Consider the following 19,351-nt stretch of genomic DNA (forward strand, 5'->3'; position numbering starts at 1 on the left):
ACGGTATGCAACCACACATACCGCCGTCATTCCCGGGATCATTCACTTACTGGACGGCTTGAGCTCCCCCTCTTGCGACCCGCAACCCCGGAAGTCCCGGCAAGTCGGCAGGTGTTACCGTAGCCCTATTCTAGTCCGGGAACTACAGGGACAAATTAAAACCTATAAATTATCATCGTTATTTTCTACTGTCAAAGATTGCATAAGCCCTCTGTTCTAGGGATTGCAGCGAGCTATAATAAATTGTAGTGGTAATAAAAAATAATTAATAAAACTTAGCGGCGCCCCGGGCGGGCGGCTGTCGGTATTAATCTCTACAGCACAATGTAGACAATATTATCAGAACACTCAGTTTTATTATGCTATGATGTTACAATATTACACTGGATTATAAGAAAATATTGTTCATTTTTACTCCGCTAACGAGAGTAGTTTTTCGAGCGTATGTAGGTATTTCTTCTATTCTTTGGCACGCATTGCAGCCCAAACGGCTTCACGGATTTTGATATGAGGTGTTAGATTCATGTAAACTGTAGGACATGGCTATATTTTGAGCAGTCGTTTTTTTAATAGTTATCTACATGCTTTATTAAGAAGACTCAATTGGAGAAGATTATCACGTATCAGACAGACAAACACTTTTTATTGATTGCGTAGTCGTGTAAATAAACCTTAGATTTTCGAAAAATGCAATGACAATTATTCTTCTAAGAAATTGATGGAATGTTAAGTTTGAGTAAATCGGTTCAACGGTTTCCAAGAACTCCCTTTACACTCCTCCTCCTCCCTTTACACAAAAATTGTGTTCTAAAAACTTCAAAAATGTATTTTAAAAAGAGTGGCTCATGTAAATTTCAAAATATACGTGGAAACAAATCTTGTGGTCGCTACGAGCGGTGCTAACGTTAATAATGTCTTCTGCAATATGCTGTACACGATATTATGAAACATTGACGCTTGTTTAGTACTAAAGTTTTGCCACCCTCCAACTGCAATATGGATATATACGAGTATAACCTGTTTCAATAAAAATGTTATTGAAAATGACAGCTTACATAGGCATAGAAAGAATAAAACTGGCCAAATGCAGTAAAAATACGAGTATAATAGTGGCGCGCGGCCCGGGGCGTAAGTAGAATTTGCCGCCCAATACACGTTATATAAAAAATTGATTTGCCCCCTAACGAACCTGCCACCCGACTCGTGCCGCCCTCTCCGTTAGCTGTGCCTCTGGAGTATGGATACTGGTTTGTTTTTGGTTTGAGCGAAGTAATTTTTGAAGGGTGTGGTAAGGGAGACATACTTTTCCGAAGCGTTCCAGCTTAGTCCTCACGGGTAGCGGCGCATCTGTGACCGACTTCAGGTAGGAATATGTAATCCTATCTGGGGTTGATTACAGATGTCCATGGGCGGCAGTAGCCACTTACCATCAGGTGGACTGCATGCTCGTCTGCTACTCCTATATCATAAAAAAAATCCTTTGGGTTTATTTTCAAGCGTGGTGACAAACACTTAAGGACTACTTATGTGTCCAGAAATAAAAAAAAAACTACAGATTATGCCTAATGTTTACAAAAATAATGTTATTCTGCTTAAATTAACTTGCTAGTAAATGTTAACATGTCTTCAATTTGTATTTGTATTTGATTATAACATTTCCTTTTCAGTTAAATTTTTGCTTTCAGAAAGCAAATGTGTAATCACGAAATTGTTGGTTCTTTATTTACTTTCCGTTCCAGTGTACGTTCAAGTTATAAAACTTTGTCGTTTTGTTGTAGAAGAATGTTTTGCGAATAAACGTTTCCTTGAATACAATTATCGAAGTCTTCGACTTGAAGCAATGTTTTCCGATAGTTTCCAAGTATTCGCGTTCTTCAAGTATAACATAGTTGATTTGACCTAGGCTACGAACCTACATACTTACGAGTATCTAACAAAAGCATTAATATTTTTCCTTCCCCAAAAATTGGAAGATTTTATCATAGTGAAGTTTCTTGACTGTTAATAATATCGATGTAGGCTTCCAATCTTAAATAAGTTGTAAGCACCTGACAAAGACTATCAATAAACCAAAGATTTCTAGAAGAGAAAAGAAAGAAGAGAATTTTGACTGTAATAAGCACGGGAAGGGAGGAAGTGTTTTTCGAGCAATTAATTTACTATACATTGGATTCATTAATTGTTCAGTCAGTCAGTATGTTTTTGTACAGCTCTTTGGCATATATAATTATTATCTTCTATCTTACGAAATTCTCGTGTCACAGTGTTAGTTACCGTACTCCTCCGAAGCGGTTCTACCGATTTTTACCTAAGTTTTTCGAGCAATTAATTTACTATACATTGGATTCATTAATTGTTCAGTCAGTCAGCATGTTTTTTTACAGCTCTCTGGCATATAAAATTATTATCTTATATATAAAATTTTCGTGTCACAATGTTAGTTACCGTACTCCTCCGAAACGGCTTTACCGATTTTCACCAAATTTTATATGCATATTAGTAGGTCTGAGAATCGACTACTATCCATTTTTCATACCCCTAAGAGATAAGGGTTGTTCACCATTAACATTTTTTGTTTCAAGATCACTTATAAGTGCATTTTTTTCATTCACGACCTCATAAAATCCGTGAATGAAAAAAATGCACTTATAAGTGATCTTGAAACAAAAAATGACAATCTGACTACGCAAGTGAAGATGTTAAATGACAGATTAGGTCAGGTAGAGCAACATATTCGTTCGAGCAACTTAGAGATAAACGGCATACCGGAACATAGATCTGAAAATCTGACAAATATCTTAGAGCAACTTGGCAGTGTGGTAGAGAATCCGATTGTCGACAATGATATTTTACACATAACTCGTGTCGGTAAGCTAAACAATGAAAACAATCGTCCCCGCTCTATAATTGTTAAGCTAAGAAGCCAACGCCGTCGGGATGAACTACTTGCCTCTGTGTTTAAGTACAACAGAAGACACAGCGACAACAAACTCAACTCTGGACATCTCGGAATAGGCGGACGACAAGTATCTGTATTTGTTGCGGAACATCTCACGCCCACCAATAAAAGTCTTCATGCCGCTACGCGAATGAAAGCTAAAGACATAGGCTACAAATTCGTGTGGGTGAGGGATGGAAGAATATTTCTAAGAAAAAACGAACAAAGCTCCGCTATTTTTGTAAAAGACATAGAGAGCCTAAATTTTTTAACTTAGTTTTAATTGTTATTTGCAGTATATTTTTATTATTATTATTTTCTCTTTTAAGTTTTTGGTGTTTTAGTATTTCATTATGGCTATAACTATATTTTATCAAAACGTCCGTGGAATGAGGACTAAAACTGAATATGTTTTAAAAAATATCTTGCTTAACGAATATGATATTATAGCACTTACAGAAACATGGCTAAACTCTTGTATAGAAAATAGTGAATTTATTGATAAGCGCTATGTCGTTTTACGTAAAGATAGAAAATGTCACAGGGAATCCAAAAAAGACGGAGGGGGGGTTATGATTGCTGTTTCTAAAAAAATTCAGTCATGTCGCCTTCTTAAATACGAATCGGAAGAAGAAGATCTGTGGGTGACAATAGAATTAAGAAATAACAATACTGTACAAATTATATCAATATGTGTTGTGTACCTAACCCCACCTGTCAATTTGGATTCTCTCAAACAGTTCTTAACCAACGCAAATGAAGTTATTGAAAAATCCGATCAAACAATAATCATCGGTGACTTTAATTTAAGTTTTATTAGTTGGTCGCGGCGCTTAGATGATGACTCTTATGTCCCGAGTAACTATAACTGTAAATTGGGACATACTTTTGTCGATTTCTTATCTATTAATAACTTAAAACAAATGAATGGTGTATTAAATACAAATGGCAAATTATTAGATCTTGTACTCTCTGATTTTAATACAGTGCATGTTACTCAATCGCCTAATACATTAAGCAGACTTGACCCACATCATCCTCCTCTCCTTATCTCCTTATTTGATCATAAACCTACATTCATAAAACCCTGTATATATCCTAGGTATAATTATTTCAGAGCTGACTACACTAAAATTATACAAGAATTAAACAACGTGAACTGGAATCTTGAATTCGATAGATCTCCAAATGTTAACGAAATGACCACTATTTTGTACAAACATCTTATTAAAGTAATAGAGTTGCATACTCCAATATCCAAGCCTAGAAATACAAAATTCCCACCGTGGTTTACCAGGTCACTTATTAGATTGCTTGCCGAAAAGAATAGATTGAGAAAAAAGTATCGTAAATATAAAAACCCACGCGATAATTTTGAATATGAAATTCTTCGTGAACGTAGTCACAAATTACAAAATATGTGTCTAAAAAGTTACAAGACAATGATAGAATCTAACATCGCAAAAAATCCTAAAATATTTTGGCGTTTTATAAAGGATAGACGAAACGGTGACTCAACAATTCCATCAGAAATGCATTTAGACGATCGCGTGGCAAAATCAGCTCCTGACATCGCTGAACTTTTTGCCTGTAACTTTTCTTCGGTATTTGGCAAGACGTCATCAGATTTAATGAAATCAAGCTATACGGAACTTACGAACGACTTATGCTGCATTGTAATAAGCGAAAATGATGTTCGACGGGCCATCAAAAAGCTCAGTATTTACAAAGGAGCCGGTCCTGATGAAATTCCTCCAGTTTTAATAAAGCGATGTGGGTCTGCTCTCGCCCTACCACTCTCTATAATTTTTAATAGATCCCTAAAGGACGGCGTATTTCCTGACGAATGGAAAAGAGCAAAAATTGTTCCAATTTTTAAACGTGGTGATATCCACGACACAAAGAATTATCGACCAATTTCAATTTTGTCATGTCTTTCAAAACTATTTGAGTCGCTAGTTTGTCCGATCGTCACGCGACACGTAGATCGGGCTTTATCCGAACACCAGCATGGTTTTAGAAGTGGACGCTCTACTCAAACCAATCTAGTGTGTCTCGTCACCTATCTAACGAAGCAAATTGACAAAGGCCAACAAGTTGACGCCATCTACACAGACTTTTCCAGTGCTTTCGATAAAGTGAATCATCATCTCTTAATAAACAAGTTAGGCAAATTTGGCGTACAAAATTCCCTGTTGGACTGGTTCAACTCATATCTTTCAAAAAGACTTCTCGTAGTGGCAATTAACGGATATAAATCACGCGAGTATTGCGCTGACTCTGGAGTTCCACAGGGATCTCACTTGGGCCCCATCTTGTTCTCTGTCTTTATAAATGACATTACATTAGCCATCAAAAATTGCAAATTCTCTATTTTTGCTGATGATTTAAAGATCTACCGACAAGTGGAAACCGTAAAAGATGTCCAGCTTGTGCAAGATGATCTTGACAGAATTAATAAGTGGTGTGAAGAGAATGGTATGAATATGAATTTAAAAAAATGTTTCCATATAAAATATACTAGAAAACACAAACCTATTAAGTCTTCATATATCCTAAGTAGTGAAAATTTGTCTGAGGTGACTGAAATCCGAGATCTTGGCATAACACTAGATACACATCTCAAATTTACATCTCATATTGATACTGTTATTAAAAAATCAGGCAGAATGCTGGGTTTTATTAAAAGAAACACCAAAGGGTTTTTTTCTCCAAAAACAAAAATAATTCTTTACAATGCTCTGGTAAGGAGTCAACTTGAGTATTCGTCTGTAGTCTGGAATCCCCAATACTGTATACATTCACAGCGCTTAGAAAGCATCCAACGATCTTTCACAAGACACCTGGCGTTCCATGCAGCTGATATTTCACACAGAGCAACTTATGATATTCGTCTAGAACACTTTAAAATGACATCACTACACAAACGTCGCGCACTTGCAGACATATTATTTCTCAAAAAACTTTTGAGTGGAGTCATAGTTTCCAACAGTCTACTGAACGACGTTAAACTGAACGTTCCTTCTCGGTACCCACGCCATCACATTAGTAAACTTTTCCACATTCCTGCGTGTAGAACAAACATCCTCAAACACTCCCCTCTTCCTCGAATTTGCGCCGAATACAACCGACTATGCAATATAGATAAGGAATTCGACATTTTCTTTGATACATTATCTATTTTAAAAAATAAAATTTTAGCACATAAGTAGCACTTATCATCATCATCAGCAACCCATTACTGTCCCACTGTTAAAAATACAGACTAATATGTAAACGTTGTTCATGCCTATAATTGGCACTCATACGAACCTTATATTATTAATACTACTATAGTGTACTTTTAAGTACTATATAATGTATTGTGTGTGTTGCTGTTGGCATGTAAATAAATAAATAAATAAAAAATACGTGTGGCACTCGGAGACTGCCGCGGTAAAGCTATTACATAGCATTTTTTATGCTATGAAAACGCTCAGAAGGAATTCCAGAAATACAATACATTCTTCCATAATGATCAACATTTACATTAATACATCTTTATCCACTATTTTATCATATCTCCATTATATAAGACATTGCAAATATCAGCTGACATTTCATAACTCCAAGCAAGACTGAACATTCTAAAATATAAAAAAAAATGTGTATTACTGCCATCTGTGTTCAAGTTGACGAATTAAGGTTATCAAATAAAATAATAAGGAATGTAAAATAATACTTTATTCAATTATATCCAATATCATATTTTTCTATTGACAGTCAACAACTCGGTTGCCTGGAGACTTGATATCCAACAGTCCTCCACCGCTATTTTCACTTACACCACCAGGGGCGCCGGCAGCATTTGGTCAAGGTGACGGCGCACCAGTATGCCATTTTCAGTTCTGACTTCATAATGGAGTCTACCTTATCTTCGGATGACGACTCCGAACTCCCATTTAACTCTTGGGTTGGTGTAACTGCGGACTTGTACCTTATCACCTTGTCCGAACTCCTTCGTTGGCGGTGCATTGTAATGTAATCTGGATAGTGGGGCGGATTTCTTAAATAAGGCATGCATATAGGTTCTTACCTCTCTGCCGAACATTAACTGATAAGGTGATAACCCTTTTGTACTAGGTGTACGTCTCAATCGTGCCTTGACAGTTAACAGTTTATCAAATAAACTTCCGCTCTTGCCGATATAAAAGAACATTCAGGTATTAGCCGATTATTTTCTTTTTGTACATTCAAAAATTTAAATTTTAGCTTTGTATATATTTCTTCAAATTCGTACCTGTATTTTATTTCCTCTTCTAAATTTTCTTCCTCTGTAAGCTATTCAATTTTTTCTTGAATCGCGTAGAATTTGTTTAAATTTTCTTGTAAAGAATTCAGTCGTATATTTATTTCTTCATTGTCAATTTTGTCTATTCCCGAATTGTAATTTTCGGTTCGTTTCATTTAACCCACGTAATGTGGCTCGTATTTTCTTATTGTTTTTTAGTTCATTCGACATCTCGTCGCCAATATCAAATAAAATAATAAGGAATGTAAAATAATACTTTATTCAATTATATCCATATTTTTCTATTGACAGTCAACAACTCGGTTGCCTGGAGACTTGATATCGTCTCCAGGCAACCGAGACGTGTTATTAATTTTCGTTACGGAATTTCTCGATTCGGTCGCCGCGCTCAAAGCCCGCGATAAAAGCTATGCAATAGCTTAATAAACACAACGTTTGCCGGGTCAGCTGGTTGTATTCTTAAACATACGTCCGACTTTGTATCCCATCGTAATTAACCTAACACTCATTCAAACACAAACAGGTCAACTGCAAAAGTATCGAAATATATGAAAAATGCGAGCTTTAAATACGCTCAACTTTTGCTTTTCATAGAAACACGTAGCATAGTTCATAAATACTATTTCCATGCTACTCGGTAAAACAGAACCGTGCAATGCTGTGCATGCATACGAAGCTTTGAATTAATATTTCAGCGGCGTTCGAAATGGTCAAAGTTCAAATTGAGCGCTCCACGGAATAACAGATGATGATTACAGTGTGGGGTTGCTCTTTTTAATAGAAATACTGGTATTACCTGTTATGGTATTTTGAGCTATTTCACGTACCACTGCTGGGTAAAGGTCCCTTTCCACGACTGGGGGACTTTTTTTAAACTGGGCGATTTAGATGACTAACAGATGAGAACTTTAGATGAGAAACAATGATGCTGCAGCGTAATGGCGTGAATTTCGGCCTCTCAGCTTAGATATTCGAGGGCTGAATCAAGCAAGCAACCTCTTTCGGTTCCAATTTTGATATTGGATAGCTTCTTCACCAGTCTCGTCTGTCATGTTTGAAAAAATCGGAAGAACCACAACCAGTAATCCATATTAGAGGAGTATGGTTTAGGGTAGGTCCCACTGGCGGTGACAAGATATTATATCCAAGAGTGGGAAAACAGATTGCAGCCATTTTACCCGTTTGCGGAGGGTAATGTCTTTCGAGATCATGTGTATATGTCTCATTCTTTGGCATCAACTTGCAGCTAAAACAGCTAGACAGATTTTAACGTATTAAGTGTCATTGGACTAATTAAACATGGGAGTGACATGGGCTATATTGTTAAATATAACATAGAAAAACTATTGTTATTTTTTATTCACCGGGTTCCCAAGGGAATAATTTAGAATATAATAATCTAGAATAGAATAGAATAGAATATTTTTTTGCATAGAATAGGTACATAATCAGGACAAACTTTAAGTCCTCTTATTCTGCTAACAATACGGTAGCATGCAAATTAAATAGTTGTCATTAAAATATACAATTATTAAATAAATATCAATAAATACATTGTACGTGTGGGTCTATATACTTTTTGTAAGAACTGTATGTGTGAGTTATTACTTAACTACGCTTAATACGAAGGCCTGAATCGATAATTTAATCAGATCGTATAGCCATCGTAAACTAACATTCTCGTTGTTGGAATGCAAAGATTAGTGTGGCTCGTATGTAATATCGTTAATTTTACGGCGTTCTCGTGTTATTAAACACATAAGTAACGTCTCGATCTAGAGCGCCTGGAAATACTTTGTAGCTTGTATGTATGTGTATGTGTATGTGTATGTGTATGTGTATGTGTATGTGTATGTGTATGTGTATGTGTATGTGTATGTGTATGTGTATGTGTATGTGTATGTGTATGTGTATGTGTATGTGTATGTGTATGTGTATGTGTATGTGTATGTGTTTGTGTATGTGTATGTAACCATAAATCATAATTTGTAACACATAGCATGCTGTGATTACCTTTAATTATAAGAACAGTTACCTATGCCAAAAAGATTCGATGTATACCTTATAATTGTGTCATCTGTGTCTTATGTTGGTAATCCATAAACAAATAAATAAATAAATGTGTATGTGTATGTAGTAACTGAACTATCGTGAGGAAATGTTGGAGGAGTTTAAAAAAGTTCCTACAGGTGTATCGTCTTCAAGCCATTATTTTGGCACTGCAGAGCACGAGCCTTTAAAAGTGAGGGTGGTTTACGCCCTAGTGCACTGGGTAAAATGCAGATTGGTAAACTTCACAACCCTTGAGGACTTATTTTTTTAAGAACATAGGCGGACAGTTTTGCGACGCTTTTCTTTGCTGTTATATCAAATAGCTATGGGCATATTAAAATTTATATGCACATAGCTATAAAAAAGTCGAAGATACCAGGGTTTTGAACCTCATACCCCTCGATTGAGCCGAGTTTCAATCACTCCACCATCCGATCCACTTTGCCCCGCCTCCCTTGTTCAACGATCATCATTCGAGACACCTTTTGTTCTAGTAGACTTTTATGTAATTGCTAAACTCGTAGAGCTATTAATCGCGCATAGCTTAATAGTTCGCAATAGGACAAATAGGTGAGGTTAACTTTCAAACTTCTGTGAAATTCCTGTCTTACAGTTGGAGAGTGGTTAACTGTGAACCCATTAAACTATTTCGTTGCCTAATTATCTCGGTGGTCTGACTCGACTTGATTAAAACGTACTCGTAGCAAGAGAATAAATGTGAATGTAACTTAAATAGCACGGACTTTAAGTTTCGAGGTTTTATTTAAGAATATCATTGCATCTAATTAAATTATTTTAAGCGACTTTATTAATTGTTCTTTAACCATCACCATGCGACCACACATACCGCCGTCCTTCCCAGGGTCGCTGTCCGGGCGAGTCCAGTTCCCACTCTCACCACCCGCAACCCCGGAAGCCCCTTTTAGTCGCCTCTTATGACAGGCAGGAGATACCATAGCCCTATTCTGGTCCCGGAACAACGGGAACAGACTTCACAAGCCCTATCCAACTTTTTTCTGTACCCTCAGGTGTGTAGTATTCCGCACGATGTTTTCCTTCGCCGTATAAACAAATGATATTTAATTTCGAGGATTTCTGGGATTTGAACTGTGGACTATAGAGTGAGAGGACAAGTCCTCTAACTCTCCATTAATTACTAAAATTTAATCTCAAGTTTCAATTTATATTTTTATTGTTTTCCCTTGTCAAATTAGGACTACATGTCCAAAGTTTGCTTGCGTAAAGTTGAAAATATATTTATAATATACTGTTATTTCCTTTTAATATCGGTAAAAAGGTTATTTAGAAAATGCTACCGATGGCTTTCCCGTTTATTTCTAGGCAATCCCAAACCCCAGGGGATAAGAAAGTTTCAATAGCATTTCTAGGTGTATTTATGCGGTTTTAATTAATATGGCTGTCATTATCTGAGGCCGACATTCTATGAAACTTGAAAACGTATTCTTGACCTGGTTCCTTGCACAGTCAATTATAAGCCCAGTTCACAGGCCACAAAGCGCAGTTTAATTTGTGGTGGAATTCTAAAGAATTAGCAATTACAAACCCTTAAGCAAGGCGAAATAGCGTCAACAGGTCTATGTATTTTTACGTTGAAATTTAAACTTTGGTTCCTCGGAGTGCGGTCCATTTTATTTATTAACACAATCGCGTCATTTTAGTTTGCTATCTACTTAATTTTGTTTATGTGATTTCGTATTTTTGTGTTTCGCGTGTTGCCATCACACTCCTGTAAAAGTATGTTGGGGTAATATCGAAGCTCGAGTGAAATTGCCCAAACAGAATTGTAGATAAAGGTAAACTTTTTAAAAATCTGGTAACATATACACGTTTTGAACGTGGTTGAACCAATTTTTCACTGCAGTGTTCCGCTTTGAATGTGAATGTGATAAGGGAAACGTACTTGTACGAGGCCTTCAACTTGGTCCTCAGGGGTAGCAATGCATCTGTTGAAAACCTGTGTTACTGGGTACCCTGCTCTTCTAAACAAGGCGATATTAACAATTTGAAATCAAATTTTAGTCGAGAAAAACATGATTGGTTACAATGGAGTTAAGGTGCAGAGGTATGTTATAAAAGTGTGTGGGAATGTGCTTTGTGTGAAAATCACAAAATCAAAATACGTGCTAGGTAACCTATACGCTATATATAACGCTATATACGATATAGGTTCCTGTTTTTTTAATTCGTGAATTTCGTAAGATTGTCTATTTATTATCAAATCAAGTCCAATCAAAAATGTTTTGTGATGTCATCGAGGGTACTCACGACGGTCTTCTGAGAGGTCCAATTAAATTTTCGGTTCAATTCCAGAAGTCTTGAGCTGACAATTCAATGATAACAATGGTGAACGAACTTAACATTGTTTTATTTACATGTACATTGCATTGTTTTTTTTTATTTAGACTAGCGATGCTATGGGCAGGAGTGATGGTGAATTTTAAAATATATTCATAGAACGAAAGTTATAAATTGCATCCTTCCATCTTTATTTATTTAACAGTAAAGCCTCGAATTTTATTTGTTCGTCTATCTAGGCGTCAAGGCTAGCGAAGTGCGAACTGACGTACCAATCCACAGCTCTCTTTTTCTGGATGTCTGATTAAATTTTCGGCCATAATTCGGACATCATTTTGACAAAGCGGGAAATAAATAAGTACTTAAATAAACATCATCATCATCATCAACCCAATATTGCCCCATTGCTGGGCACGGGTCTCAGAATGAGAAGAATTACGCCATACTCCTCCGCGCTGGCCAAGTGCCTATTGGTAGACTTCACATACCTTTGAATTTTTTTTTTAGATTTCTCAGGTATGCAGGTTTCCTGACGATGTTTTCCTTCACCTTTTAAGGAAATTATAATTAACATATAATACACATTACACACATGCCTTTGAAAAATCAGAGATGCTTGCCTGGGATTTGAACCTCGGACCCCTCGATCAATAGGCCGAGTTTCTTAACCACTAGGTCATCACTGCTTACTGTGACGTAATAAACATAAAAAAGTAAGCAGAAAACACATTATATAACGGGCTGAGATAAGTAAGTATTACCATGTGTATTTTTTTGCGTTATTATTATAAAAATATAAGCCCGTACTGGCACACTTTACAGAAAACAAAGTGAATAAGTTATTATTACTTAGTTCACCTATGGTACTAAAAAAATAATAAAAGAAGTGTGCACGGCGTGACGTCATTTGTTGTGTGGACTCTTCCCGCGCTGCGCCGCTGTGCCGTCGATTCCGAGATTTACCGAACACGCACGAAGCGGCTCGACTCGGCACGTGACGGGCACATTTGAAACCAAATAAAAGGTGTCCAGCACACAATCAGAAAAATTGCTAATAAAATTGAATATGGTACATTAACTGATAATTAATTTAAGTGTAAAAATAATATGTCCCAATAAAATAAAAGTGGGTGAAATGTCGGTTACTCATAAATGCTAGGCTGCTATTTCGGTATTATCGTTAACTTAAATCGTAAACGTATAACAACGAAAATGAAATGATTTGTTTTAATCACAACTGTACACGGTGTCTCAAATGGCATAAACGTCGTATAGAATTGAATTATTAAATTTTCAGTATAGTACTATACTGTAAATTATTAGAATTAATAATAAATTATATTTCTGTAAATTAGGTTTTATTTAATCTTTTATATACTACATTAAAATCTCAGTATAAACAAATGAAAAATAGTATTGACAACTTACGCGTATCCATATGCGCGTATCTTGCACTTTTGTAACATTAGGAGAAATATTGAATTCAAGAACTTTTTATAATATTGAACGAAATTTATTTTAATGACACAATGTTTTATTATTATTGTCGAGCGTGTGCGCGGGCCGAAGCGTGGCTCGGCGCCGGGGAGGTACGACGCAGCGCGGCGCGGGGAGGACGCAGCGCGGTTGCGACGCAGCACCAGTGAAACTGCGCCTTGCGTGCTACCAATACGTCATTTCTCGTCTAATGTTTACTTTATAATGTCAAACGAAATCCACTTCGTGCGAGAGATAGAAAAGCGCGAGTGTTTGTACAACCACAATATACCGGAGTACAACCGAAAGGATTTATCTGAACAAGCGTGGAGCGAAGTTGCAAGGAACCGAAATTTAACAGGTAACTGAATTGTCAGAGAGATGTCGCCCCTTGTACCACGTAATACGATTATATTTGACTGGCAGCAGGGTTTGTTTGACCAGTAAGGTCGATCCGTTTACCAATGGGTAATGTTTGAATGATCGCTACTGTAATGGGTTCATCTGACAGTTTGAATGGACCAAGTATTATGCACAAATGAATAAATAAGTTATTATTACTATTCACTTTAAAGTTCTACTTGCTGCCAATTAGTATTGAGCTCTTCTATGTGACTGTTTTTATGCTTGTGTTTAATTGACTTTGATGGGCATTTTAATAAAGGTAAATAGTTTTAGTAAAGACAAAGGTTTTAGTTTATTTTAAGCATTTCACGTGAATATATAATTAATATTATAGACAGTATGCAGTACCTACTCGTACATCTATCTACCTTATTTGGTAATTGTCTTTTATTGAATTGAATCTTTTACAAATTAGTCGTGTTTACTTGTTTTATTTATCAAATATGTTAAATTGAAACCGATCACTAGATAAATATGCAATGCTAATTATACCTACGTACTTTATTAATTTGCGGTAATTATTCAGGGATAAAGAATCGCGTTTACATCACACAATAAAATATTAATAGATTATTATGCTTCCGGTGTTCTGTGTAAATAATAAATTATAATAAAATATTTTAGTCAAATTAAATATAAAACCTTTAAATTTCAGTAAACGAATGCAAAGAAAAATGGCGAAACATACGAAGTTCGTTTCTAAGAAGTATGAAGAAAAGCGAGAAAGTCAAAAAGCCTTACTATCTCAGCCCGTACCTACAGTTTGTTCTACCATTCACCAAACTCCATCAAACAGAGTATTCAGAAGAGCAGAGGACCGAATGCCACATGTCCGAAGACAACGATGCAGATATAAGAATCAGTTCAGTCAAATCAGAACCAGATGTAAGCGAAGAACAAACTCAGTTTGAGGCCGTAGACATTGAAGAACTAGGAGCAGATGTAATAAGTGAAAAAATTCCAATCCAACGTAGTGGAAACGTTCATACAATATGTCGTAGACGACGACGTCCATTTACAAGAACTCAAGAAGAGAGAAGAGGTGTTGCTGCTAGAAAGCAATCAGCCATAAATGTACCAAATGACTCGTCACGCCTAAGCAACAGTTCAATGAGATACTTCCTCTTAAGTCTACTCCCAGACTTTGAGACAATGACTAATGATCAGATTAGAATGTTCAAAATCAAAGTCATGATGCTCATTGACGACATTAAAACAAATTTCTCGGAAGTGAGACAGAATTTGAATTCGACAAGAGAATCTGAAAGACTTCAAAAGCGTCTCATAAACCTATTAGTCAAAAATCTTAAAAATAGATAAATAAATTTTAAAAATCTGACACAAAATTGTGGAATATTAGTCACCTGGTTTCATATTGGTATATTAACTGTAGTTTTAAGTAAATATTTATGCGATTGAAAAAAAATCTTAGCGTGAGTCAGACCATGCACGACAAATGAAGGGTTTTGTAGTCGAGACGATCATTAATATTGTAAACAGCAAATTTGTGTTTTAGTCGTGCATTGCAATTTTCATAATTACTGTGTAGGTATAGTTTAGTGGTCCATACATGACTCCTATCTAAATATGCTACAGGAATTGCCATTAAGTTACAGATCCCTAAAACTAGGTATGAGTAATATCAAAGTCAACCCCAAAAATGTTCAAATCATGATCTTACTTATAGGTTACAGGTAACAAAAGTAGAATAATACTTCAAATCTTGTACAAGTCTAAGCTTTACTAAAATAAACACTTTAATTGTGATAAACGTAAAATAAGTCAGGTATGTATTAGCGTATTTTATTTCTGACCCCATTTTTAATTTCTCTGTCGTCATTTAATTAATCTTTACAAATCTCATTAAGGTGTACAATTCCTTTACCTGCGCAGGTATACGCGAAGGATTTTTCTAATTAGCCAGAACCTGGACCTAGCTGAAGAGGATTAATGTAAGCCTCGCTGAAATGTCGTACTACAAATTGGTAAACGACACAATGTGATGTCCCTTTAGAAAAAATGTACCCTTAGTACCAGTTTTTACTTTTACAAGAATGACCGGTTTTTGTATTCGTTTACGTATTTCCCATACATTTCCAATCAGTTCTGATACAGTCCGCTGGGGGCGCGGATTGAAAATGTATAAAATGGGCAAATACGTAAACAAATAAAAAAATAAATATTTTTTTTGTAAAAACGTAAAATCTCATACTAAGGGCAGTAGTACCCTTAGTATGAGTTTTAGTTCTGTTTTGGTTAAAAGCACAATAAGATTCACCGTAGAGCTGTTTTTAAAGTAAGTAAAAGTATAAGGGATACTTTTACTTACTTTAAAATTTTCAATTTCAAGTGTCTTTTAATCTTTTACTTTAAAAAAATATGCTCAATTAAAAGCCAAAGAAATATATATTCCAAATTCAAACACAGTCTCTTCGGGCATTTTTTTGTTTCTGTCATTTATTCATTCATTCGTATTTTAGTAAGCTATGTTTTTTTAATTAATCACAAGATGATTATGAAAAAAGTAATCGATATTGAAAATTAATCTAATAATACCGATCCCATCAAAATTGTGCTATAGGATGATGTTGGTTGGACCTATAGCTTCAACCCTTTTTTTGAATTTATTTATTTTTTATCATTAGATTGAGACTAATCTTTGCAAAATGTCTGTCAAAAATTTACCGTTTATAATTATTTTTTGTTTACGTGACTAGATTCACAAAAGACAAAAATCATTTGTATTTCTACTTTGTCCATAACAACTCTTCATGACCTCGCCGTTTCGTTGTTAATGAGACAAGTCCCTTATTCCCTTTAGCTTCGTTTTGGCCATTCACATTTATCTCCGGAAATTAAGCCTTAAGGTTATTTTACTGAATCTAGAAATAAAATCTAGGGCAATTAATTTGAGAGGGCTATCGGAGGTCCGAGAAAGTCAATGTCGGGTTAATTTGCCAGATAACATATTATTTAGCGATAGCGATTTCTCGATTTTAATGATTTTTTTTCGCATGTGTATTGGTATATAGGTATTTTTATGGTTTATGAAGGACTTTGGTAATGATTATGAATAAATAACTATGAGTCGATTTGTCCAAGATGTTGTGTTACATAAAGTAACACGAATATATAAATAGCCAGTTCCAGAAAATATAAATAATTTACGATTTAGTTATCCATCTGGCCGAGAATCGAACTTGAACCTCACTGTATGTTAGAATGGTGGCTACGGTGACTACCGCACCACCTGGGCCATAAATTCAGTTTAAATCCAGCAATGTATTGAGTTTTACAACGAATTATTTTTTAGATGAGTAAAATACACATTTTTTTAAACGCTTTCTACACTCACAGCCCCACACTGGGATTCCCAGTGTCGTGAGTGCTAAGGACACACACATAGACAAATATACAAACACCCAGACCCAGAAACAAAAATCTAAATTTATCATTTAGATATCTGTCTGGCCGGGGATTGAACCCGGGACCCTTTGCGCGTAGACCGGTATGGTGACTGCTCCGCTCCGCCACACGGGTCGTCAATTTTACTTATCAAAAGTTTAAACTAAAATTTATAGGTATGTTTTTAAAGCCATAATATAGAATGTATTCGGAGCATTACACCAGAAACACGTGTCACGTACGAGGGTATCTCATAAAAACGAATGAAGGGATTTGGAATTCGGAGTTGCAACGGTCGATTTCCCAGCGGAACCCTTACTCAACACCTCGTGACGATTACCATAGGGCCCCGTGGATTAACGGATAAAGAATATGATATCATGTGTTATATGGTGACGAGCTTGAATATATTAGGTATATTGATGGTCTCCAATATTTTTAGGACACTATGCGTGTACCTTGTGTAGAGGTCATCATAACTTCAAGATGATTGAATCTCTGACCTTAAAAATATAAATTTAAAAATATAAATGATAAACTTACATTATATTGGGTCTGGAGGTTTGTGTATGTCAGTGTTCACGGCATAAACGATACAGGTAATCTTAGTATTTATCGTTTTTGAATCACAGCAGAATCAAAGTAAAATATTAGAAGGACGAAGTTACGCCTATTTTTGTTTAACGGTAGCTGTGAATGTTTTGCTTTTTAGTCTGAAGCCTAATGTTGTAATGAAGAAGCTAAATTTAAGCACTATACGGGGCTATATTTTATATGAGCTGCTCCAAGTTAATCTTCAGGAGTAGAAAAGCATCTTACTCTTAATTCTTAATCGACTCTAATCTAGCCAGATCTCTACAGGTTATCAAGAATGCTAACTTCTCTTAGAAGAGTGAAGTAGCAAACCTGCATGAAGCCATTCTGGGGGGCTAGCCATGTTACAAACTTTGCATTCTATTCGTTTTCTATTCTATTCGTTAGCAAGTTTCATTCTACATATACGATAAGTCTATGGTTAGCGATCACATTTAATATCAATGAGCCGTCAAATACAATATCGTCTGGTTTCTACACCAGCCAAAATACCTACATGGTAATGATTAATTATTTAATAGTAATATTAAAATATAACAACATAATATATATAAACAATATACCATATTTTATAGTACATGTATTTTGTTAATTAAAACTATTTGCAAAAACTAAACTTAATAATGTCTATGAACGGTAACTATGGTGATTGGTGATTGTTTACAAAGAGCATACAAATTATTGTTTATAGCGATATTACTAATGACAGTAACAGCGATTGCATGTAATTTGTGATGTGATGTGATGACCAAAAGAAAATATCTGGACGTCCAACTTCGTAAAATTTACTGGCTCATGGCACGAATGTCTCTCAGCAACAAACTTGACTACTACAAAGTCATACTAAAACCGATATGGTCATATGGATCTAAGCTTTGGAGAACCGCATCCAACTCAAACTTGGACATCACACAACGCTTCCAATCGAAAATGCTTCGCATAATAGCTGATGCCGCAGAGACAACAGGGAAAGAGGAAGTGACAAATAAACTAAAATCATATACTCGTCATATAAGGACACCCCAATGGGCTTGCTAGTGAGCTTATGAAATCCACCCGCACTTTTAAGCTCATCAAAAGGAGACCTACTCAGGATCTTCTCCCATCGTAGGAGCGGCTTCCGAGGAGGCAATAATTATAAATGGGTATGTCACTGGGTGTATACCATACATGCCATCTCAACAAATAAACCTCATAACCACCAGCGTTATGCCTAGACAGGGAGATTGCAGGGAAACAGGAGATAATAATGAAAAAAAGGATACGGATATTAATATTATGTTTTTCTTTTAAGATTTAAATAAATTGTTTAGTTACAAGTAAAGTTATTATGAGAAGGATTAATAATGATTCAATAAAACAGTTCAACTGAGACAATATTTTTATTTAAGCACTGGAATAACTCTAAGTTCTATCCTATCTACTTATCTATTACATTATATGTTCATATTAATTTAAAATAGAAAAACGGCTGTGCAATTCATTTCTATAATATTTTAGGATACACTAGTTATAGAGAGCCATATTCAAATTTCAACAAATTTAAAGTAGGTATACATTTTCAAATGATCAAAAGTAATTAAAGTCTATAATGCAGTGATAGCGCGTAGTGAAGTGACAAACAGCTGATACAGAATTCGCCATTTTATTAGCGTTTACGTTTTCTACAGGGTCGGCGCGATCGCTCACTATGACATTTATCTTAGAATACGCTTCGCTAACAAATTTGACAAAAAAATCAAAAGGTTGTCAAAAGGTTGTCAAAGGTTGTCATTTGTATGGAAAAAAGCAATGACATGGGCATTGTAGAATCGCTAGCGTTCTATTCTATCGTGTAACTTGGCTACGACTTTTCTACTTCGCTATTTTGATCA

The 19,351-nt window shown here is 35.6% G+C and overlaps 1 protein-coding gene across 1 annotated transcript; it reads left to right on the plus strand.

Moving 5' to 3' along the window:
- The first annotated feature begins 13,214 nt into the window (after nt 1-13,214).
- On the plus strand, nt 13,215-15,167 carry LOC140755958 (uncharacterized). Its single transcript, XM_073091322.1, has 2 exons — nt 13,215-13,434; nt 14,134-15,167. The coding sequence occupies exons 1-2, from the start codon at nt 13,299-13,301 to the stop codon at nt 14,796-14,798; spliced, it is 801 nt and encodes a 266-aa protein (XP_072947423.1). The 5' UTR covers nt 13,215-13,298; the 3' UTR covers nt 14,799-15,167.
- The last annotated feature ends 4,184 nt before the right edge of the window (nt 15,168-19,351 follow it).

Source organism: Epargyreus clarus, unplaced genomic scaffold (assembly GCF_041222505.1).
Source record: "Epargyreus clarus isolate Ecla_fem2 unplaced genomic scaffold, WU_Ecla_fem_2.2 ptg000034l, whole genome shotgun sequence".
In the NCBI taxonomy this organism is placed as follows: domain Eukaryota; kingdom Metazoa; phylum Arthropoda; class Insecta; order Lepidoptera; family Hesperiidae; genus Epargyreus; species Epargyreus clarus.

What these genes read in the sequence shown, in the direction of transcription:
- LOC140755958 (XM_073091322.1), top strand. Translation starts at nt 13,299, where the DNA reads ATGTCAAACGAAATCCACTTCGTGCGAGAGATAGAAAAGCGCGAGTGT. An exon ending in AAGGAACCGAAATTTAACAG is followed by an intron (nt 13,435 to 14,133) that starts GTAACTGAATTG and finishes TTTAAATTTCAG; the next exon opens with TAAACGAATGCAAAGAAAAA.